General features: G+C 40.2%; 1 protein-coding gene across 1 annotated transcript; it reads right to left on the bottom strand.

Moving 5' to 3' along the window:
• Positions 1–19,144: 19,144 nt before the first annotated feature.
• Positions 19,145–24,908, bottom strand: nrarpa (NOTCH regulated ankyrin repeat protein a). Its single transcript, XM_037753515.1, has 2 exons — positions 24,720–24,908; positions 19,145–23,007 (listed from the first exon to the last, which is right to left on the bottom strand). Exon 2 carries the CDS (start codon positions 22,526–22,528, stop codon positions 22,187–22,189), a length of 342 nt encoding a protein of 113 aa, XP_037609443.1. The 5' UTR covers positions 22,529–23,007; positions 24,720–24,908; the 3' UTR covers positions 19,145–22,186.
• Positions 24,909–25,199: the final 291 nt, after the last annotated feature.

Here is a 25,199-nt window from a genome sequence, read left to right on the forward strand (position 1 = left end):
TGACTCAAATGCCTTCTATCTTCCTCATATCTCTCACAATGCAACATTACATGCTCCACCGTTTCCTCTTGTCCTCAATAATTACATTTACCTGTGTCCTGTTTACCTATTTTAAATAGTGTGCTGTTTAGTCCAGTGTGTCCAAATCTAAGTTTAGTTTAGTTTAGTTTATTAGTTTATTATATCGTGGACAATCCCAATTAATTGACTGTAGCAATAACTGTAAAAAGGGCAGCTTTAGCCGACATGGTTAATATCCAGCTGAAGTCCCCGGCCCGATGACAATAGGCACCCTAAAAAGAACAATACATTACAGCACATTGATTAAAAGGAAAGAGTTAAGACAGAGAAGAAACAAGATAGATCAATAAGGATAAAAGAGAACAGTAAAACATCAGTACAATCATGCAGAGACAGCACATAATCAAAACATACAATAAAACAGTCTTGATATGATTGTCTCATCTTTTTTTTTTTATTATTGAAGATAATTCATTTACAAACATTAAGGCATTGTAATCTAAACTCAATACTTCTAACATACAAGGCACAATTGGATAGGAAAGATAACTTAAGTTATAAAAAAATAACATGACTGAACATGTATGATGATGACCCCTAGAGCTACTATGGAAGAGTGCAGTCTTATTATTTATTTATTTTTTTGTTCCTTTAATTATTTTCTACCCTCTTTTATTTTTGTTATTATATATTTTGTTTTTATAATTTAAGTTATCTTTCCTATCCAATTGTGCCTTGTATGTTAGTCTCAAGTATTTCAGCCAATGATTTCAGCATTAAAACAACTTTGATACTTCATTACTTTTACTAATTGTATGAGAATTGCTTTAAAAAAATATATTTTTTAAAATTGATTTTAAATCCACTAAAGAAAATGTTGCATTATTTCTGTTTGGGTTCTCAGAGGATTTGCATATGCTCTGTAATAGTAGTAGTAGTAGTAAGTAAGTAAGTAAGCAAAGCTTCATTTATATAGCACCTTTTAAAACACACCGTTACAAAGGGCTTCACACACAAATGAAACATCAAACAATGATGAAAACAAGGAACATTTACAATATTAATCACAGAAACAATGAGAAACAGATCAAACAGACAAGCACACATGTGGATGAGGCCTATAGAAAGGCTTGCCTATAGAGATGGGTTTTTAGAAGCCACTTAAAACAGTCCAGAGATAGTAGTAGTATTGTTATTGTTTTTGTTATTATTATTATTTATAAACAATGAAGAAATAAAGTCAATCTCAGCAAAACACAAGGATTTTATGGGGTTTTGTCATGTACACGCCTACTGTTTTTCATTGAGCGTAAATAGCCAGGAGGGGGCGATATTGCTCCATTTACAGATGATCCACATGTATTTCAGATTTCACACAATCTCAATCAAATACAGCACACACATTAATACAGTAAAACACAGACAAGCAGTAGGCAAGTACAGTGGTCCCAAACTTTTTCACTTCAAGGACACAAACTGACACAAATTAGACCACGGACCCCCATTTGATTGGATTTTGTCCCAGGGTCCCCCATCTGATTTTCACTTTCAGATGTTTTATTACAGAAGGTGTATAAAACTCATGACCAAAATTCTGTCATTGTGTTACTTGGATGGAATTATACTGAAAATAAATTATTCGCATTTTTGCTGGGGACCCCCTGGTAACCCCGTCAAGGACCCCTGGGGGTCAGCAACAGCACCATCCTTGTTCTTGTGTCATTAGCTCTCCGTTTTAACTCTCTCCTCGCTGCTTATGTTTGTTTGTTTGTTTTTTTTACAGAAAATGAGTCATTCAGTGCTGCAAAATAACCAGATAACCTCACCACTACTCTCTCTCTCTCTCTCTCTCTCTCTCTCTCTCTCTCTCTCTCTCTCTCTCTCTCTCTCTCTCTCTCTCTCTCTTTCTCCTGAAGGAGCCAGTCTTCCTGTTCTTAGTTCCCAGAGTTCCCGGCTGCTGGCAGTAGAATGCTGGGAATATCCGGAGAGGAAGGGGAAGTGACATCACAGCGGTGACCTTCCGTACCAGGCCATATCACCTGGTGCTGGCTGGAGGAGAGCTACCAAACACACACACACACACACACACACACACACACACACACATGCATTCACATTCACTGAGAAACCGTATTGACACACTTCAGTTTGCTTTTCAGGAGAAGAGAAAGAGAGAGAGAAAAGAAAAATCGTGAGCAAATTCCCATGAAGAGAGAGAGGAAGCGATAACTTCAAGTGCAGAGAACTTTGCATAGACCGGCTGAGCTAACCACATGTTTGAAAAGAAAATTCCCACCATGCCTCAGCTGGTTCCTCACACCAGCTCTGTCTGTCTTAACACTCATTTGTACTGGCCGACCATCTATATTGATCAGAATCACTTAATTTATATCAGCCACACTTTAATAGGCTACTCTAGCAAAAAGTAAGCACAACTACAAGCCAAGGATACCTTTCTGTAGGCCTATAAGCCAAGAATACTTATATATACTTTTCTTAAGTATATCTTGATCAAAAGATTAAGTACAAGTAGGCCTGTAAGCCAAGTAAACTTAGACTTCTCTGTATACTTGTCAGTATAAGCCAAGTATACTTAGACTTTTCTGTATACTTGTCAGTATAAGCCAAGAATACTTAGACTTTTCTGTATACTTATCAGTATAAGCCAAATAAACTTAGACTTTTCTGTATACTTGTCAGTATGAGCCAAGTAAACTTAGACTTTTCTGTATACTTGTCAGTATGAGCCAAGTAAACTTAGACTTTTCTGTATACTTGTCAGTATAAGCCAAGAATACTTAGACTTTTCTGTATACTTGACAGTATGAGCCAAGTATACTTAGACTTTTCTGTATACTTGACAGTATGAGCCAAGTATACTTAGACTTTTCTGTATACGTATCAGTATGAGCCAAGTCTACTTAGACTTTTCTGTATACTTTTCAGTATAAGCCAAGTAAACTTAGACTTTTCTTTATACTTGTCAGTATGAGCCAAGTATACTTAGACTTTTATGTATACTTGTCAGTATGAGCCAAGTATACTTAGACTTTTCTGTATACTTGTCAGTATGAGCCAAGTATACTTAGACTTTTCTGTATACTTGTCAGTATGAGCCAAGTATACTTAGACTTTTCTGTATACTTGTCAGTATAAGCCAAGTATACTTAGACTTTTCTGTATACTTGTCAGTATGAGCCAAGTATACTTAGACCTTTCTGTAAAACTTCTTAGATGTTTTTTATTTAAATAATCATTTGTGGTTAAGTTATCCATCATTTCACAATAAAAGCAAATACCATATAAAAAGGAATACACATATGTGTAGCACAACATTGTTTTTTTCTTCTTTCCTCCTCCATTAATCATTTCACAACCTTGTGATTCTTTAGAGGATAATTTACGGTGTATAAAGTAGTTCAAACTAGCTCCAGCTTAACCAACTACTTATTAAAATGCTGCTTTGCATCAGTATTAACAGTGTAATAGTGTCATATATATAATAGTCTGTCCTACAGGCCATTTGTCCACAGAATGAGTACTTTGACTTTTGATACTTGAGCACATTTTGTTGAGAATGCTTCTGTACTTTGACTTTTGATACTTGAGTACATTTTGTTGAGAATGCTTCTGTACTTTGACTTTTGAATGTTTATATTTGTACATTGTTGTATTGGTGCTTTTACTTTCATAAAGGATCCGAGTAATTCTTCGACCGCTGCAAATAAGTGAAGTGAAAAATCCTCCGCCAGCCACCCAGACATGCTGAGGTGAAACAGACGTCAATACACACAGGTTGCACACAGATGGGAGCTGGACGTAGTTAACATATGGAGTTTGGAGAGTGTCTCAGAGGTTACATTCTTTAGGAGCAAAGGCTGGAAAACACATATATACAAAGCCATGTACTTGCACAAACACAGACATATACACACAGCGAATAATATATAGAGAGAACGTGTCTCTGAAGAGCAGGACGGACCGAAGAAGACGAGAGAGGGGAGTAAATAGATGCCAGGAAAGAAGGATGGGAGAGAGAGAGAGAGAGAAAGAAAGAACATGCAGAAGTCCCTTGATGCCAAGTCAGGGAGAGAGGGAGGAGGGATGAGTAGTGATGGGGTGAAGAGGGAGGGAGGAAGGGAGGGAAAGAGTGCGTGTGGTGGAGACGTCATTATACAGGATGACAAAAGAAGAAGGGATTCTCTGGTCAGCTGCTGCTGCTGCTGCCACTGTCTATTGTCCTGCCGACAGAGGACCCCCCTCCACACACACACACACATGCACCCACGCGCACACACACACACACACACACACACACACTACTCTCTCTCTCATCTTGTGTTGGACATCACTTTCTTTCCTTCTCCAAGTTCAACTCTGATTACATGGCCCCCCAACATTTTTAAAGACCCTGCTAACCCCCTCCCCTAAACCCCAGCTGTGTCATCGGGAGTGTTTTCAGTAAGTCTGAGATCCAACAGATGTTTGCTCCAAAAAGACAGAATCCAGAAAAAAAAAACTGCAAAGAAGTTCAGACATGGAAAGAAAGCAAGAAAACAATGATTGCTTAAATATTACTGGACGTAAGATTGCTTGTGTTAAAAACTAGTCAAGTAACAGTACAACAATATTTGTAGACTTTTCAAAGTGATATATTCACATAATCTCTTTGCATGCAGTGCTGCTCTCCAAAATATTGACCAACATCTTTCTCATAAATAACTTTATGAGGGGATAAGAGATTCGTATGAAGTTTAAATGTCATTCCTCCTGACTGTGTAAACACAAATATTAAGGAAAACTTTGCTACTAATTGCTTTATTAACCCTTAGATGCACTGTTGTTGGAATCAACACTCTCTTCATAAGTGAATAATAGTTTCTGTTAAATTTAAATATATGGTAGCTTCATCATTTAGCTAAAAAAAAAAGTGTAATTTTCAGCATCAAATGATCAAATTTGAAAACATTAGAGTCTATATCTCTAAGTTATGCAAATTATGGTGCCTTCAAATGGAACTCGTAAGCTTGTGGTTACGAAATGGGAAGTCTTGTACACAATATGCTTGGCGTTCAAAGGGTGTAGTCGTGAGAACCCTGCAGTGAGGCGATAGCAATATTAACATTACTGTCGGCGTCTAAAGGTATAATGACATAAAGGAAAAAGACGAGGCCGTTGGGAATATCAACATTTTCCACAGACATATTATAAATTTATGAATAAAAACAATACACGACTAAAATTACAATATATTAACTTATTATGCACCAAACAATTAACTTCCATGGCCTCCGCCATTTTTGACAATGTCAACAAACACGTCACAAATCGTGAACTCGGAGCTTTCAGAAACTTTCCTCTTAAGAGGTCTTGAATACCACAAAAGGGGGGCGTTCATATGGACCCTTCTCGTGAACACTGTAAACACGACCCCATTTGAAGGCATCATTAGCTACTAAGCTAGCTTAGCTACATAACTATGCAAATGGTTCATCCACATCTACAGCGCTGGCAAGCTAGTGTTAGCTAGCAACAGATGCTCTTTAACATAATTGTGAATTAAGTGAATCAATAAGTGAAATGTATGTGTAAATGTTATGTTAAATGTTATCAATTCAGTCGTAGACATTTTTCTGAAGTGATACATATAGGCTAATTAAAGATGCATTTCTATTGCCTCCGCACAGCTCTCAAAATTAGATAGTAAAAGAGGTAAATACATTTTAATGGGGGGAAATCAAAAATTAGATTTTTGATGAATACCTGGAAATGAGAAATTCTGAAATATTTTTGTCACAGAAATATTGTGAAAAAAATTGACATGACCCTTTAATAACTTACTGACATAACTGCATACATGATTTTCTGATAGAAAGTCATTAATAAAAGGTCATTTGTATAAATAAATGCATATTATTTATCTATAAAACATTAAATAAATGATTCAAGCTTATACACCCATCATATAATGTATGCCTTACTAGTAAGTAGTAGTCTGTCTAATCCAAACTCTACTTTAGTGAATGCAGTTACTGATGTGTTTTTTCTTTTCTTTTAAGGCTAGAAGTGCATGAAAAAGCTGCTCAATTAAACGAACAAGAGTGCTTGTAATTAGTTGTTTTCCACCCATGGAGAAGTTTGATTGTTTTTAAAGAGGGATGTTTTATAAGAAGAGGCAATAAATTCAGCCGACTAATAGAAGCAGCTATGAATGAAGCTCCTTTCTTCCCTTTGTGTGTGTGGCGTGTATGTATGCGCCTCACGTACTCGCCAAAGGTGCTGAGCTCTGCATTATCATTTATCTACCTCCCTGGTGTCTGCAGGCACTGTGTGTAGTGTGAATATCAGAATGTGTTTGTGTTCATACGCGGGCAAGTGTGAGTTCATAAACGGTTAAAGTCATTTTTTCTGCGTGTCTTCGTTTCTGCTTTCAAATCAACTGAGAGCAAATGACCCTTGACCAACTGACCTCGAGAATATTCAATCCTCCACTGTCTCTGCACAGTGTGTGACGCTCTGGTTCGTTCTGCTTTGATTGACCCCTCTTTGACACACTAACACACACACACACACTGAGGGTATATGACCACTCTGTGACACTCGCAGGCCGACAGACACAATAGGAGACCCCGGCACATTCCTTTCCCCAGGTGGCATAAAAGACGCAGCCAGATCAATGGCCTAATGGGCTCCAAACCAATGGCCGACGATCATTAACCCCCGACGAGTGTGAGTCCCTCATGCCCCTCAGCCAGACTATTGTGTGACCACTGTGTGTTCGTATACAGACTATTGTGTGAGGGTTTTTTCTGCCGTGTGGAGCTGGTTAACTGCTGGATGAGGGGTCTAACTTAGGGCATTAGATGGTGACAACGTGTGCTGTCTTGACTTGAGGAAACCTGGACATTTGTTCCACACAGATGTGATAGACAGACAGTGACGGAATGTAACCGAGTACATTTACCCAAGTAAAATTTGGAGGTACTTGTACTTTACTTGAGTATTTTCCATTTTTATCTTACTTTATACTTCTACTCCGCTACATTTCAGAGGAAAAGATTGTATTTTTTACTCCACTATAATGTTTATTTGATGCTTATATACGTTCACTTAAGTAACATTTTGAATGCAGGACTGCAACATATATAATTGAGTTTTTTAATACCGTGGTATTGCTACTTTTACCTGAGTAAAATATCTAAATATACCACCGCCAATTCATTTATCACAGCACCCGAACATTTTGAGCATTTGCAACAACACCACTCCTAAAAAACATGCAGCATAATTATACCAACTAAGCCTTAAACATTAAATTGAAGAGATACCTATGCATCATAATTTTATTTCCATCCCAGTACTCTCCACCCAGTGCCGTTTTCTACCCCTCTCTTCCTCACTTCACCCCCTCCCAACAGCTCTCAGATTCAGCAGGAGCTCGCTCCATCCCTCTTCCTCCTCCAGGCCTCCACTCCAATTCCACTGAGTCCATACAGCCATGTGTGTGTGTGTGTGTGTGTGTGTGTAGGGCTGGTGGTGGGAGGACAATGGGCAGTAAGGGGGCTGGCTGAATGGGACCATTGAGTCTGCTCAGCCAAACAGAAAAGCATCTTCCATCTCACTTCAAAACCCACAGTTTCACTCGGTACAACCAGGCCTTTATTCTCCATAATTACTCCATGACACACATGTACACACACATGCGCACACACACACATATACATACATACATACATACACATACACATACATATTTATGAATATATATGAATGATTGCATGCGCTAATCACAAAAACAACACAGCCAGGCTGACTCTTGACAGCCTAAAATGTGTCAAGTGTCAGTTTAGTCGTTCAGATGATCAATATTTCATCACAACAGCTGAATCTGAAAGTTCACTTACAGAAAAATAATACGTGGGATGTCTTTTGATGTGTTATCATATTGCATTGGAGCCTGTTCTTACTTATATACAGTGAGGAATGCTGGTAAATACACATTTATCGTGGCCGACAGGAAGACGATGGAAAAAATGGATACTTGTTGCTCTAAAAAGTGAATTAATCTCAGAAGTTTTTATGAATAAAAATGTCTTCATTCAAGTCTTGAGTTAACACATTATGTTTTCATACTGTTTAATTATTATGTCAGTAATTGCTGATATTACATTAAAAAAATGTCAATATATATTTTTTAAATTTAACATAACACAATGAAATACGCAATCTTTAACCAGGTAATAATAATAATTAATACTTAAATAAATGTAAAATAATAATACTAATTAAATTGCATGAATTGTGTGAAATAACATGACATAACATTGCATATTGAGATATATTTGTTAAGAATAATCAATCTATGAATGTTGTCATCGTTGTCTACATGCACATTGCAGCTGCACTATAGCCAGAGTACAGTATATACAGTACAGTTCCATCTGCAACGTATGCAAGATCTTACTGTTATGCTTAGAGACCTGCAATGTAATGACGCCTTTGCAGTTTCTGCTGGGTTTCTGGGTAAACTGTAAAGACAGTCTTTAAAAAACAAAACAGAAAATCATCCTTCAACAGGTTTTGATTTGTTATTTCTACTGGATTTGTAGAAATAGTGTCTACTATAGAGAAGCGAAGTCCCTCCCCTTCCAGTGGACCACCACGGGACCTTATTTCGGAAAAAAAAATATGAACGGTGGCGAGAGACAAATATTTTTTTTATCCCGTTTGAATTGCGCCATGAATCACACATATGATGTTTTTCAATTTAAACATAATTTTGGAAGTCAAGTACAAGACTGTGTAAAAACATAATTAGAAAGACTGCACACCAAAAAGTGGCGGAAGTGACGTCTCTCTCGCTGCAGCTACGATGCCTGTGTGTTTCGTACTGGGATGTGCTCACATGAGCAACGTGTCTTACTTGTTTCTTTCGCTTCCCGGCTGATATAAAGACCAGGAGTCAGTTAAGATAACATTACATCTACAGTAGGTGATGAGGCGGGTCGTCCCGTAACTCCAATATAAATGTAAAGTTCCATTTTCTACATTTTGGAGAGGGTTTTTTCTCCCATTACCATTGCTTTCTAGTCAGCGGGCTCTACAAATCTTGTGCAATGTTGACATTTGACAGTATATTCAAATATTTCCTGTGTCATCATCATTTTTGTGATTTCTGTTCTCTCTGTTTTTTGCACCTGAGTGTCTTATTGTAAGTGTAATCAGTTTTATGGATTGCCTTTTGTCATGTTAGCCATTTGGCTGATGAAGACCTGGTTGGGACAAAATGTTGCCTGTTTCAGTCCAATAAAGTGTGGACGCTATTCCAGTCTCTACTTTTCCCATCCCCTTAATTTGCTGTTCACCTGCCCCTGACCTAAATATAGGATGGGATGTGCTCTCAATCTCATCCAGCTAGAAAGAAACAACTCCGACAATGCATAAAGAGATTAATTTCCATTTAAGCCTCATTTTCTCCACTGTAATAGAAAAAATAGCTGCAACAGCTGTGTCACAATATGTATTAACAACCTAATTCACTGTAAGCCCTTTAACAAGAGGTATTATCGTTAACAGCCTGTCGGACAAAGGCCGCGGGCCCCGACAGAGAAGAACATGCTGTCACAGAGCGCGGTATCACCGACAGGTTTTTGTCAGTGTTACACTGGGCCATTTAAACTCCACCGAGCTCGTTAGCCTAGATCCAGCCCTGCGGCCGGCCTGCTCATTGTACATCCAGCACACTGAATCATTGTATAGGACGATAATCCATACGGGGTAATTGGTACACCCTATCTATCTATCTATCTATCTATCTATCTATCTATCTATCTATCTTTCTTTCTTAAAGTATATACAAATCTCTTTACTGGGAAAAGTCAATACTGTAGTACACAGGAACAGGATATGCACATGTGTGTTTATACAGTAAAAGTATTTGTGTAGCAATGTGTTACATGCTGTATATTGTAAATAGAAAAATCACCTTTGATCTTTCATGTAAAGTCAAATACAGTGATCAGAAAATGTGCCACAAAATGCCATCCATGCCAAAAAACAAACCCTGCAACAATGAAAGAACCTGCTGTAGTTCAGTAATAAAAACAAAAACAAACTGTACCTCCTCACACTACGTAACACCATGTCATAGATATTTATGGAACAGACATGTATGTCTGACAGATTTTGATAACTAAATGGATCATTTTGCATGTGACAGCGCAAACGATGAAAAAATGTTTAGTAGTTGTGAAGACGACGACAGTTTCACTGAGAATCGACTCATCGGTTTTGATCAGCAAGCCATGAGCAAGTGGGTATTCTTATTCTTACTCTTACTCTTACTCTTACTCTTACTTTTACTCTTACTCTTACTCTTACTCTTACTCTTACTCTTACTCTTATTCTTACTCTTACTCTTACTCTTACTCTTACTCTTACTCTTATTCTTACTCTTACTCTTACTCTTACTCTTACTCTTGTTCTTATGCACACATGTGCCAAAACACGGGCAATTTGCTTGAATGAATGAGAACAACTAATTAATTGTTTAGAGATTTGAACTTATTGTTTTGAAAAGAATTATTCTCATTCTCAATTGAACCAAAGCGAATGACAAAAACTCTATCTATCTATCTATCTATCTATCTATCTATCTATCTATCTATTTATCTAGTTTGCCATGTTATGATTTGAGCATATTGTTTTATGCTACATGCAGTACCTGTGAGGGTTTCTGGACAATATTTGTCATTGTTTTGAGTTGTTGATTAATTTTCAATAATAAATATATACATACATTTGTATAAAGCAAGTATAGTATAATTTTGAGTGCCCTCTATGTTAAGCGTCCTTGGGTTTTTTGAAAGGCGCTATATAAGTCCAATTTATTATTATTATTAATTGTCCACTCCCATGTTGATAAAAGTATTAAATACTTACAAATCTCACTTTAAGGTACATTTTGAACATTTCTATCTATCTATCTATCTATCAGCCCTCAATCCTCCTTCTCCCACCTGGCTTGCAGTGTGTTGGAATGGCATGACATCTCACACACACACACACACATGGAGGAACAAAGGGTGCAGGCAGCAGGAGCTGTGGTGTTGGAGTTGTGTGTGCATGTGTGTGTGTTTAGGGACGGGGGAAGGCTGGGTCGGGTGTGTGTGTGTGTGTGTGTGGGGAAGGAGGAGTGGGGGGGGGATGTGAGGAGGTGGAAGCTCCATATGGACACCCCACCCCTTGTATCCCCTCCCTCCCTCCCTCCCCCTGCAAACAGGCAGATGTCAAATGGGACGTGCCTCCCTGATGGGGCACAGGGTCACACTACACAGGGGTAAATAACAGAACAGGAGGGACAGAGAGAGAGAGAGAGAGAGAGAAATGCCTTCCTGCCAACACCCCCACCCCCCCACCCACCCCAAAAAAAACACACCAAAAGAGATGTGTACACATGCTACCAGAAAAAAAGCTGCTGACACAAACATGCCAACACACAGCCGCGGGCGCTGAATTACAATCAGTCTAACAAACGTATAAATTAGCTTATTAAACCTGACTTTTGATCAAATTGGTTTTCATGCAGAAGAAAATATATATATTTTTAAATATATAAAAAATATAAGTAATGTGAATAAAATGTATTAACAACCCATCTGAGCCTAATTTTTCACTAATATAAAACGAAGCAACTATTTATGCAACATCCATGCCTGATCATTCTTCAGATTATGGTTGGTTTTAAAGGTTTTATCAATTACAATCATGCATGTTTTTATTGTCATTTTATTTGATTGTATTGTTATATGTATCTTTATTGTATCGTTTTTGTTTGTTTTATTTTTACAAAAAAAGTACATAGGGACAAGTATTGCAAATTGGTTTTAGTGCCATAATATGTGGCATTAGTCCATTCACTTATATCATTTAAGCCTCCCGCCACTGACACATATGGGGTGGACAAAATATTAGAAACACCTCTCAGTATAACGCATTGCAATTCAAACTACATCCTCCAAAATGACTATAAAATGTAATCAACGCTTCTCTAAAACAGTTTCACTGACCATTATAACTTTCATTAAAGGAACAGTGTGTAGGATCCGGCAGTATCGCGGTGAGGCGAGGAGATTGCAACCAAGTGAAGCCTCTCCCGTGTGCCAAGCTTGTCGGAGAGCAACGGTGGCCGATGCGGAAATGCGAATATCCCTCTCTACAGCCAGTTGGAGCAGAGCCAGTGTGTATATGGGAAGTGAGTGGTGAAGCAAGAGAGAGAGAGCGGTGACGACGGGAGCGAGTACCGTTATCGACTCCGGCCCAAGCAGGAAAAGTTAACAGTGTTTGATTTGTCCGTTCTGGGCTACTATAGAAACAAGTTGGACTCCTTGGAGAGGGGATCTGCTCTACTTATTCATTTTATATTCCATTTCTGCCAATAGATCCCTGTAAATGTTACATACTGGTCCTTTGAGGGTATAGCATTTATTGCAGGGCTGTTTGTATTATAGACTATTTGCTTGGTGTATCTAATAAATTGGTAAGTGAGTGCACCAAACCGTGATTGGCGTGTGTTTGTCTGTGTGTGAAGAATGTGTGTGTCCAGCACTATTTGAGACTGAGGGGAGATGCAACTCGACTCAAGGACAGGTGTCAGTTGTGTGTGTGTGTGTGTTTATGTGTGGAGGTATGGGCTGCAGTCCTAAACAAAGCAGGGGAATGGACACATGCACGCACACACACACACACGCACGCACACACACACACACACACAAACACACACACACACACACACACACACAGGCTGTTCTCTGTGTCTTGAGCCCTGAATGGTTACGCCCGCGGGGCAAGAGTAAGGTTACTTTACATACTGCACTTACAGCTCCCTTTACCACTGGGGTATAAAATGGATTTGAATGAGAAAGAGGGGAACAGAGGGGTGAGAAGGAGGGGGTGTGGGGGGGTGGGGGGGTGAGAGAGGGGGGGGGGAGAAGGGGGAGGAGGGCCGGGGGACTCCCTTTGTGTAACAGGAGGCGAGCTGCTGCTCTGGCATGGCTATGGAGATGGAGGAGCGGGGTCACTCTCCCTGCTCTCCCTCCCTCTATCACTCTGCTATAGGCTGGCTGCTCTGTCTCTCCTCCTCATCCCTCCCTCCCTCCCTCCGTCCCTCCATCCATCCCTTCCTCCCTATTAGCATAGCAGCTGCCTGATACAGGGCGTAGGGTGGGGAATGGCCAGGTTGCTGTGTGCATATGTGTGTGTGAGGGTGTTTGTCGGAGGGAGGGATGTTAGGGGGGAGGATGAGGTGGTGGTGGTGGTGGTGGTGGTGGGGGGGTCCAGTCAATGGCGGTCCGTCTGGCTGGTGAATAGCAGCTAAAGCAGGCCCCCGCAAGCTAGACAAAGGAGCCGGGAGGGAGGGGATGGGGTCGGGGTGTGTGAGGGAGATGGAGGGAGGAGGGAGGGGTGGAAGAATGAGGCAGTGAATGGAGCGCCTTGTCACTAGCGCTATGGAAAGAAGCACAGAATGAACTGGAAGAATGAAAGAAAAGTTCAAAAAGGAGCGGAGGGCAAGGAAAAGACCGGCCCAACCACCTGTCTCTCTCTCTCTCTCTCTCTCTCTCTCACTTTATTTCTTTTACTCCCCTTCTTACTCACAGGCAGACTTCGGGGAGGGGGTGTTCACTGGTCGTGTTTAGCGACAGACATGTTTTTGTTTTTGGAGAGAAAGTGTCGCATCAGCAGGATTTCAAGCTCACTGTCATCCACCAGCATCACCGACTGGGTGCTGATTTCACTGCACATTGTGGTGTGGTGGTGCTGTGGTTGAAATGATTGTTGAGCTCCATTCTGTGAAATGACTGCAACTAAAAAAAAAGTAAGCAACATATATTGCAAGACTGTCAAAAAAAAAAAAAAGGATTTCACAAACGATGAATCCACAGAAAATGTGCTGATGTGTTTGGGAATGAGACAGAGGGGTATGATTATGGACACCAGGTAAAGTAGTTGTTGCAAAGATAACAACTAAACAGGAACTGAATAAACAACCCATCAGTAGTACTTGTAGTGGGCATTTGTCTGAAAAATCTAAATCAAACTTAAATCAAAGGGCCACTTACGCACCATATAGGTATGTGGTTTACGCAGGCAAAAGAGTCCATTGCCCATGCAAAATGAACGTGTTTTTGATGATTTATTTAGCCAAAAAGCAAGCAAGCAAACGAAGCACAAAGAAAAACATGGATGTTGATGCCAAAATTGTATGCCCACCCAGGTGCATGCTGGTCCTATACCTACCTACCTATATAACCGCGGATGCCCACAGTGTTACCCAATTCATGAACAAAAGAAAACAAAATACTAATTACGCAAAAAAACTAAATATACCAAACAAGAAAATAGTTAAACTAAACAAAACACTATCGAGTCTAATTATAGTAAACATCTAGAATAATCAATCAAACTACTTATTATTAGTAAAACCACAACTAAACAACAAATAAATAGCTCCATACAGTACTTGTTAAACATGAATACTTGTTTATCATGTCACTTTTGAATGAATAAATGGAACATTCATGGAAATTCAGAGCATTTCCATTGCCTCCACATGGGTCTCAACATGGCGACGGGCTGAGCCGGCAGCTCACGGCAAATGGTGCTAACAGCGCTAACGGTGAAAACAATGGCAACAGTGCTGACAGAGCTAACAGTGTTTACCTGAGGGGGAACCGGAGGGTCTTCTGTGATGACGCCGTCAGTTGGGTCAGCTGTAACCGCCGTATGAGCGCAGTGCAGAGCGCCAGCCATTAGCCAGCCTATACTAGGCTATGTAAACAAAGCACAGAGGAGCCAGGCTATGTAAACAAAGCACAGAGAAGCCAGGCTATGTAAACAAAGCACAGAGAAGCTTGGATTAACACACACAGAGGGAGAGCGACTTCATTCTCTGCTTAGGTAGACACTACTCCTCTATGTCTTGTTTGGTGCTAGATTAATGCTCTGAATGTCATACAGAGAACCTTTAAATAAATTGTTTTCCATAAAACACACACATTCTCTCACACAACATCCACAAAACAAAAAGAAACACACAATACCTCTTAAGCAGTTTTTTTGCCTCTTCCACTGGTTCTCAGTCGTGTCACCTAAAGATGATGTCATTAGAGCAACTGACACCAGAGAGTTGTGGGTAATGTAGGAAAATTCAATGTGCCATTATTGTGGCTGCTGTTAGGCAAAGTTTACATTTACACTCATTTAGTTTGAACTTTTGGCAGTTATAAAAGGACAATGGTGATATAATGTAACTTTAATTTGAAAGCTATTAGAACCAGCTGACACTAACTATGATCAGCTGATCAAATAAACAACATAGAAAGTCAATTTGTTACAAAGACCCACAGAATATAAATCCCCACCATTGAGTTTTTTAAGGTTTACCGACTGGTATCGTCTTTAAAGCGGCTATAATCAATATTTCCATATTAACAACGGATCAAATTAGTCTGTGTAATGTGAAGGGGTCACTCGTCGTAGTGACCAAACCACAGAGAATTATCACCCGACTCTGCGGTTCCCCTCAGCTGGAGCCAATCCCAGCTGATATTGGGCAATGCGGGGTACACCCTGGACAGGTCGCCAGTCTATCACAGTGCTAAATTATAAATTATATGGTCAAAATTAAAGGATAAATATCTTATGATTTGATCATTTTACATAAAGAAGTTGAGTGTTTAAAGGGCCTGCGCACCCACACCAGTATTTTCAGTTACTCTGACTGATTACACCTCTAATTAGGTGGAAGCTGGGTAGAGCTATGATGGGAAATAAGTGACATCATCAAACTCTATGCACCAATGAGAATGAAAAGAGCGCAAGTTGTCCAGTAACAGGTCCAACAAAAATAAAATACTGGAAAGACGGTTTGACGCTTCTCTAAGTTCCTCTTTATTTGGCCGCAGGTTCCCGCAGCAACTCTAAAAGTTCCTCATATTGCGTTCTCGTCATAAATGCAAAACTCATTATAACAAACCGTTTGCATGACATTATTACCCAATCAGACAGCAATCATGTCAATCCTGAGGCGCTTTGAGGAAGTCACACGCAGGAGCTCTACACCCGTTGAACAGGAGCCGTTATAAAATGAGGAATTCAGTGTTGCAAAACCAATTAAATTGCGTTTTACACATATCACAAGATGTTCAGTTAATCTTACAGATCAAGTGTAACCCTTCAAATGAGGGGTGTAAGCATGGATATGAATATTTTATGAGCCGCTGAACAATGGCCTTTTGAATGGAGGTGGAAGATAATCACACACTTGATTGCAGCTGCTGTAAGATCAACAGATATGTTACTTGATTTATGTGTGAAATACAAAACCAGACACACACACACAGGACTGTAAGCGGTTATATATGCTAATGTGGCCTGTTCACTGTTTTAATAAAGTCATTTTGATGCTGCTCTCTGAAGTTTTTTAAGCCTTGAAGTGAAACAATTCATCATCTGATTTTCTCTCACTGTCTTCGCTGCACAATTCCTCCCAGAATGCCTTGCGTTGTCTGGCTCACTAAAGCAGGCTGCTCCACGCACAGGCCAGACCAAGACGAGCGAGGAAAGCCAAGGCACATGAAGAACCTATTAAGGGGCCTAGCAGCCAGCAGCAACCCTGGGAGGCCAGCCAGCTCAGTGTGTGAACAATAGGGAACCCAGCTCAACAAAAACATCCTGCAGAAGTGAGAGACTGGCGGGGGGGTGGGGGGTGTAGGAAAGGACAAGCGAGCGAGCCAGATAGCCCGTTCGGGCCTGCCACGGCATCAAAACACAGAGGGGGCTGGTGTTTAGAGGAGCTAACTATCCTGGTGCTGAGTTTGTATCTGACAAAGAAATGCTTGGTGTGGTCAGTGCAGAACATTTGAGGTCAAAGATGGTTCAGCTGCGGCTCACAATGCAAGTTTAACGGCTGCCTTGCCAATAAAACTTTCTTTCACTCAGAATTTAAATTCAGGATCACACTGAAATGACAACACTCAAAAAAACCGCAACCGTTATTCTAATCACACTTGTAACCCTCCTTGCTCAAACAGTTGCACTTAACTGCAGGTTGACACCCAGCAAATGTTACGACACGAACAGGTCCGACATGCAGGAAGATGAATTGCAGTTTTGCCTTTTTCCCACGACCCTCCCACAGCCGCGCAATATCAGTTGCAGAGCAGCCTTTCCACGAAACGGGGAGAACATGACTCAATGACAGGTTTCAAATTCAAAGAAGCAGGTGTTGAGACTCGTGAGCAACATGTAACCACCGGTATGATGTGTTTTTATAAAGTGCTACAGTGAAGAAGAACAAGAACATTATTTTAAAGTGTTCATTTAAAGCTGCAGTAGGTAACTTTGAGCAATAATGATTCAAAAGTTATTTTTTATAAAACGGTCACTATATCCTGACAGTAGTGCATGAGACGTAATCTTTGAAAAGAATCATGTTCCTCGGTGTCCTCCGGTGCTCCCAAAGGCATTTGCAAGATTTCACAGCGCCGAAGGAAAACAACCAATCAGAGCAGAGCCGTCTCTAAAGCAGCTGTAAATCACTGCTAGCGAACGCCTATCAAACTGTCACACACTAGGCAACGCTGATCAAATATGAATTAATACTCTATTATTGTATTGCCTATTGCCAGCGCTGCCTAGTTTGACAGTTTGATCGGAGTTTGAGAGCAGCTGCTTTAGGGAATCCTCTGCTCTGATTGGTTGGTTTCCTTCCGGCGCTATGAAATCTTGCAAAAGCCATTAGGAGCACAGGATGCAATACATTCTCACTACCCGCTCGTCAAATGCCGCCGCTTGATCAATGCCCCTCGGCATCGGAAACCGTCGCACGGAGGAACCCCTCTTGCATTACTATTGGACGGACCAGGGACGGTGTGTCAATGTACGCTTGTTACATGCATAGTGTCCTTTCAAAATAAACTTCCGTTTTCACAGGAAGTTAAGTTTAGGCAACACAACCATTTACTTTGGGTTAGAAAACTATTGTGTTTGACGTTAACTTCACTAACTAACGGACTGACGATACTAACGAGTCACGTGACAAGAACTGACGTGACAAAATAAGTTAACGTTACTTTTAGTTTCACACGGGACACGAACACCGGTCTCCTCACTGTTGCTAAAGGTTGCCTCCGTGCATCGATCTCCAATGCCGAGGGGCACGTACCAAACGGCGGCATTTGATGAGTGACCATTTTATTCTTCATCTTATAACTTCATCAATCACATTTGCTCAAAGTTACCGACCGCAGCTTTAAAAGCTTCACTTACAAAATACATACACTTTTGTTTGATCAGCACAAAATGCACACACTAACACAGCGTTTCTTAACGTTTTTGGCTGCAAATGAATCGGTGTGTTCCATCTTTTTTTACTCATGGGCGATCCAAATGAGGTGAGAATGGTTAACAGTTTAACCAACCATTTACATGCACCTTCACAGGAGGCTTCAACGTACATATTTCACAGGAAAAATCACAAAAATACACAAGTATGTTCTGTTTCCCCTCCCAACAAAATCAGCTGATTGCGATTTTTTTTCAGAAGCAGAGTTATACAACGTATGGGAAGGGGGTTAGTGAAGTGAAAAGGGACAAAGATAATAGATGATAGACTCGAGCGTGTGCAAAAGCAGGTTTGTCAGCAGAGAGCTGAGTTGCAGCGCATGCAGAGCTCAGGCCTAGAGAGCACAAGAGAGGAGTGTGTGTTGGAAAGTTTTCGAGTGTGTGGGGGTAACATAAAACCAGCTCTCCCACAACACACACAGGGGAGGGGACCCTTCTTTAAACTGAGCCTACCCACAATGCACTGGGCTCTTTTATCCCGGCAGTGAAAGGATGAGGCCAGATGAATGACAAAAGGGAGAGAATGGGGATCTGGGTTGGGCCCGGCTTGGAAGACAGGGAGGGAAAAGAGAGAGAGAGAGAGAGAGAGAGAGAGAGAGAGAGAGGAGGGTAGGGGTGTGTTTCCCAAACCAACCTTTTCTATGAAAAATGCAGGCGGAGGGAGGAGGAGGGAGCTTTTTGCTTGGGCGATGAGGAAGAAACATATGCATACACACAAGAGTTTGAGTTTAATGATTTTCTTTACTGGCTTGTACACAAACGTACAAAAATAATACAGCACTCATCTCCGCATGACATCACGTCATCATCACAGTGTTACAAACGTTCAAAAAATAAAAAGAATACAAACAAAATCAAACACGATGGAACATCTGCATCACTCATAAACAAAAAAAAAAAAAAAATCAGCCGTTTCCTTCTTGCTTGAAATGAAGCAAGACCAGAAACACAACTTGGTCCAAAAGAATTCAGCACTTTTTTCTCTTTAAAAAAAAAAAAAATCATCTCACTCATGTACACCAATCCGGCAGCCGGCTCCTTACGTCATAAATGTTATGACCCTGGTAAGCCAAACAACCACACAACCGTGCAATTTTTTAATCATGTTACAATGATCTTACCATCAAATGTATTATTCCCCTTTCATAAAAAAACAGGAAGACAGCACTTCAGAAAAGAAAGTGCCCCAAGATATCATCATCATCATCATCATCATCAGCGTCGATATATATATATATCCATATGTATATATACATACACCCAATCACAGAGATACACGCATCTTTGTTAAAAAAAAAACAATGTTTTTTCCACAAAGTAACACACACATTAGGACATTATCACCTGGAGCATATATTTATACAATAGTATTTTGTTGTGTTTGTTTTTTTTTCTATTCAGAAAAAAATTAAAAATGTTGACACATAAAAGCCAACTTTTCAACAACAGTCATCAGTGCAATATTCAAAGAAAAAAAAAGAAAAAAAAAAGAAAACCCATCAAGTTTAAGACAAAGCGATGCATATTTAATTTGTTGCCTGATACCAATCTATATTGATGTAGTGGATCTATCGCTTCCGTTTAGTCGTGGTGGTTTCCAGGTTTAAAAATGGGAAGTTCTCAGTCTGGATGACTGGATTTTAACAACACGGGGGCCCTCCATGAGAAGCACACAATCACACAACACACACTTCAAAATTACAAAAAACACTCTTTCAACGGCTTCTCATGTGGTGAACCAGTCTTATACAACTGTTGGCCATTTTTGAGCAGTAAAAACATTAACAAAAAAGAAACATACAAGCAGCATTGATACAAATGTTAGGGTGCCATGACTTTCAAAATGCAGCAGGCCAAGTTTAAACCAATTTATTTGTTCCTTTTTTTCTGTGACATCCTGCAATAGTCATGTGTTGTTGTTGTTATTAAAGTCTTCATCGTCCAACAGTATTAGGGTCCTGCTCAGTAGTAGTAACTAGTCCAAAGCCTTGGCTCCTGCAGTTACCCCGTACAAACATGGGGGCGCACAAGGCTCCGCATTTGTTTTTTTTGTGCAATAAAACTCCCTGCATTTATAAGTCATGCGATACAATTCCATTTTTTTGTATGACTGGAAAAAAGGCTGATGAAGATAGAGAGAGAGAAAGGAAAGTGGAGGTTTATAGGGAAAACAATGGCAGTGTGTGAGAGACCGAGAGAACCTTTGCAGACTCCCCCTTTTGCAGAAAACGATGCATTGCTTGACAGAATTGGTTTGGTTGTAGTGTAAAAAATAAACTGTCCCGACTGAGGATGCAGGAATGAGTTCATTGCATCTTCTGTATTGAAGTCCCACAAAAAAAAAAAAAAACATACTGGCATGCGGATGATCACAGACAAATTGTGAATCTCCTCAGACTCCAACCAACCAACGTGGCAGAGAGGTGAAAGAGCTGAACAACTTGAGAATACTTTATAGTCGAGGTAGCTGGCAAAAGGCAACCAAACAAAAGTCCTTTTAACGGGAGGAGGAGGAGGAGGAGGAGGAGGAGGGGGAGAAAGTCCTCTTGAGGGTCAACAGGCTTTAACAGAAGGGTGGATGGGAGGATGGGTGGATGGGTGGATGGGTGGGTGGTGGTGGTGGGTGGGGGGGAGTGGCAGGTCTACCTCCACACGGGACAGTTTATACTACGAGTCTGAAGCAGCTTGAGTCACCCTCTTTACACTTTTTTTTAAGAAGAACCACAACATATTTAAAAAAAAAAAAAAAATGCATCTTCTCAATGTACCTTCATAAATAAAGAAAAAAAACCCAGCCTGCTTTCACAGTGATGACTGAGGATGTTAATAAAATACTGAAAGGAGATTATAAAGTGAATTCCAAATGTTTTCTTTTTGATACAAAGCGAAAGCAGCTGTTTTTCTTTTTTTTTTAATAACACACAACTGGCCTGAAAAAGTTGGACGCCAGCATGGCAAGATCTGCTCCTTTTTTCTCTCCAAAAAAAAAAAAAAACACAAAGTAAAGCTATTGTGTACAGTACTTCACAACAATGATGGAGCCACTTGTTGTTACATAATGATTACACATCTGAAAGCGTGTTGGATAGCCATAATGCCGCTCTTTGAGTAACAAAAATAATAAAAGAAAACAGACCTCTGGTATAGCCAACAGAGGGCAACCCTTCTTTCTCTTGTTCATGCATCTTCCCTTTACAGATATTCCAGCATGCAGCCATGTATAGCATCAAGTGCCATGTTTCATATAAAATAACTTAAAAAAGTTGTTGTTTTTTGTTGTTTTTTTATACAAGTGAACAATGAGGAGCCTCCATACTGGAGATGGGAGGTCATGGATAGAAAGAAAACTGGGCCATCTGCACTCTGGAGTCCAAACACACACACACAAGCAGACACTGTGGCTTCTTTTATAGAGGACAAGATCTAGTATACACATTCAAGAGGAAAGCTTTAGTACCAACAAACTCACCGAAATGCTTTTGTTATAAAGATGTTGAAGAAGCTCTGTGTGTGTGTGTGTACGTGTGAACCAGAGTGCACAGAGGGCCCCGTTTGGTTTACAATGAGGGAAGATTATTGTGCAGGTTTATTTCTTTTTTTTTTTTTTTTTTTAATATATAATTTGGCACAACTATGTAATAAGATAATGGCAAGTTTTTTTTTTTGCTTTTACAAGAGCCTGGCTTTCCCAAGTGTGTTGCAGTTTCCACTATTTTTTTAATTTTCTTATATTTTTTTTACCTGACAGCAGAGAACACAAAGATCACCTGGCTCCAGAGGAGGAGTACTTGGCCTTGGTGATGAGGTATAGCACAATGTCCTGGTGGCCTCCGAAGGCTGCGATGTGTAAAGCGCTCCACCCTTCCCTGTTGGCCAGCCGGATGTCTGCGCCAAACTTCACCAGCAGTTTTACCAGCTCCAGGTTGCCGTCGATGACCGACTGGTGCAGGGCCGTTTGACCCTCCGGCCCGAAGGAGTTGACGTTGAACTCGCAGTTCGTCATGTTCTGCAGCAACGAGTGCAGCTCCTTGGTGTTGCCCTTCTTCACCGCCTCCTGGAAGACCCTCTGCGGCGCCGAGCAAGTCGACACTTCCGCCTGGCTCATGGTTGCAAGCTCGGTTGGGGGGCTGGTGGTGCTCGGATGGTGGTGGGGAACCAGTAATCCTGTTGAGCGTCTCTGGTTTGATGCCACAGTTACACTGTATTATAACCAGTTATTAAGGCACTTTAAAAGGACTAAAACAGGAAAAAAAAAGATCACTGTATATATCCCAAAAAGGACAAGAGAGGAAATAACACACTTGGTGTGCAAAATTAATATTTGAGAGATCCTAAAATCCCTAAATCATAAAAAGGGTGCTCTCAAGCGATCCAGGAGTCTCTAGACGTATAGTCCCCCTTCTGTAGCAGCAGCAGCAGCAGGTATAGCCTATAGCAGGAGATGGAGATGGAGACACCTCCGACTTCACTGGGGGGGAAATTGGAAGTCCACTATCTCCAGAGTTGCAGGTTTTCCTTTGAACGGTTCCTTGACCTGATTCCTGGCTACACGTCCCTGTCGCTGCTCATGTGTGGCCAGGGTGTCTAGGAAAAGACAAAAAAAAGAAAAGAAAAGTCCTCATGAATCCCAAATTCCTGCAACAAACTGCTGGGTGCGTTCTAAATCGCATACTTTTTCTTTTTACTTTTAGTACATACTGCAGCTGTGTAGTGTTGCATGCAAGTATGCATAACATTGTGCCTTTAGTACGTACTGTGCGTTCCAATACCCATACTATACCATACTATTTAGTATTCCAGAAAAAGATTTAGTATATGTCCCAATACATAATATGTCAAATGCAGTATGCCAAAAATACCAGGATGTCCTATACTGCACCGGGTCACATTTTTGCAGTATGCAAGCCAGCATGCTTTTTCTGGCTATTCTGACCCACAATCCTCTGTGCAGAGGGGATACATGAGCAAGAGGGTCAAAGTTCAAGGTGCAATGTTATGAGTAAGTAGTATGCGTACTGCATGAAACAGTAAGTACTTTGTAAGGGCAGCTTTAGTACGTACTAGAAGTAAAAAGAAAAAGTATGCGATTTGGAACGTAGCTGCAGAGAGAGAGACTCCACATTCCGCCACATCCAAGAGTGAAGCCTCCTTAAGCACACTTTTACGCACAGCTACACTGCCTGATTTTTTATTTTTTTTTGCAACTAAAACATGTCTGGACAATAGAGGGCGCTAGGGCGCACACAAAGAGACATTACTACTACTACTACTTATAATAATAATAATACAAATTATACAAATTGTCAATATTTGTGTTTTGAATATGGAATGCACCCAGCAATATGTGTAATTTGATTGTAATGTGATTATATTTTGTATTAATAATCTGAATTTGTAAAGTAACTAAAGTTGTCAGATAAATGTAGTGGAGTAAAAAGTCTAATATTTCCCTCTGAGATGTAGTGGAGTAGAAGTAGAAAGTAGCAGAACATGGAAATACTTAAGTAAAGTACCTCAAAATTGTATTTAATTGCTAAGTTACATTCCACCACTGAGTACATTTTATACTGTTTTAAAAGCATTATTTACTCTTCCTGTTGGAATAAAATAAGTGTTAATTATTTAACTGCAAAGTAGTAATGTGTTTTTGATACCTTCACTTTTTTTTGCATTAAACAAATTATACAAAATGTCAATATTTGTGTGTTTTAAATATGGAATTCACCCAGTAATATGTGTAATTTGATTATATTTTGTATTAATAATCTGAATCGGTAAAGTAACTAAAGTTGTCAGATAAATGTAGTGGGAGTAAAAAGTCGAATATTTCCCTCTGAGATGTAGTGGAGTAGAAAGTAGAAAGTAGCAGAACATGGAAAGTAGAAGTACCTCAAAATTGTATTTAAGTGATAAGTATTATTCTTAGTTTATTCTAACGTTTTTATCTATTCTTTTGTTATTATACTGCTTATTTGCACCAACAAAACCAAAGCAAATTCCCAGTGTATACCTCTTACACCTGGCAATAAACACCATTCTGATTCTAAGTTACTTTCCACCACTGAGTACATTTTATACTGTTGTGTTTTTTTAAAAGCATTATTTACTCTTCCTGTTGGAATAAAATAATTGTTGATAATTTAACTGCAAAATGTGTTTTTGCTACCTTCACATTAAATCATACCGGGATGTTTGCTGGAATTGATTGGATGTGGCACCACAGCCCTACCAAGAAAAAAATCCACCAGCCTCCACTGTGTCTTGAAATGTAATCCTCTGCAGAATTTGTGACTTACCTGTGACAGATGGATCCGTAGCTATAGACTATAGATAGAAACGATACAAATCCACCACTGGTCCTGTGTGCGTGTTCCTCCTCCGCGCGGTCCGTGTGAGTCTCTGCTCTGCGCTGCGCTCTGGGGGAAGATTTTACGCGTCCTTTATTTGCATGACAATGCCATCCCCAACAAGAATCAACTGTGGAGGAATGGGCGGAAACCAGGGGAGGTTATAGGCTGCCAGCTCGGTTAGTGGGAGGAGGAGGAGGAGGAGGAGGAGGAGGCGTGGTCTTCTAAACGAGGGAGACAAAATGTTGCTGCAGAAATATTAAACAAGCCGCCTGCAAGCAATGGAGAGCTGATCTCCTGTAGAAGAGGACTGAGAGCCAGAGAGAGGCATGCTGCTGCCAGAGCTGTAAACCTGCTGAGAAAGAAGGCACGTTGTAAAAAGGATCATCCTCTGGATTAACATCAACAGGAAGCAAAAACGTCCATCCA

Source organism: Sebastes umbrosus, chromosome 19, assembly GCF_015220745.1.
Source record: "Sebastes umbrosus isolate fSebUmb1 chromosome 19, fSebUmb1.pri, whole genome shotgun sequence".
Classification (NCBI taxonomy): domain Eukaryota; kingdom Metazoa; phylum Chordata; class Actinopteri; order Perciformes; family Sebastidae; genus Sebastes; species Sebastes umbrosus.

Bases quoted from the DNA above. Each gene is read 5' to 3' on its own strand.
- nrarpa (XM_037753515.1), bottom strand. From the start codon at position 22,528: ATGAGCCAGGCGGAAGTGTCGACTTGCTCGGCGCCGCAGAGGGTCTTC.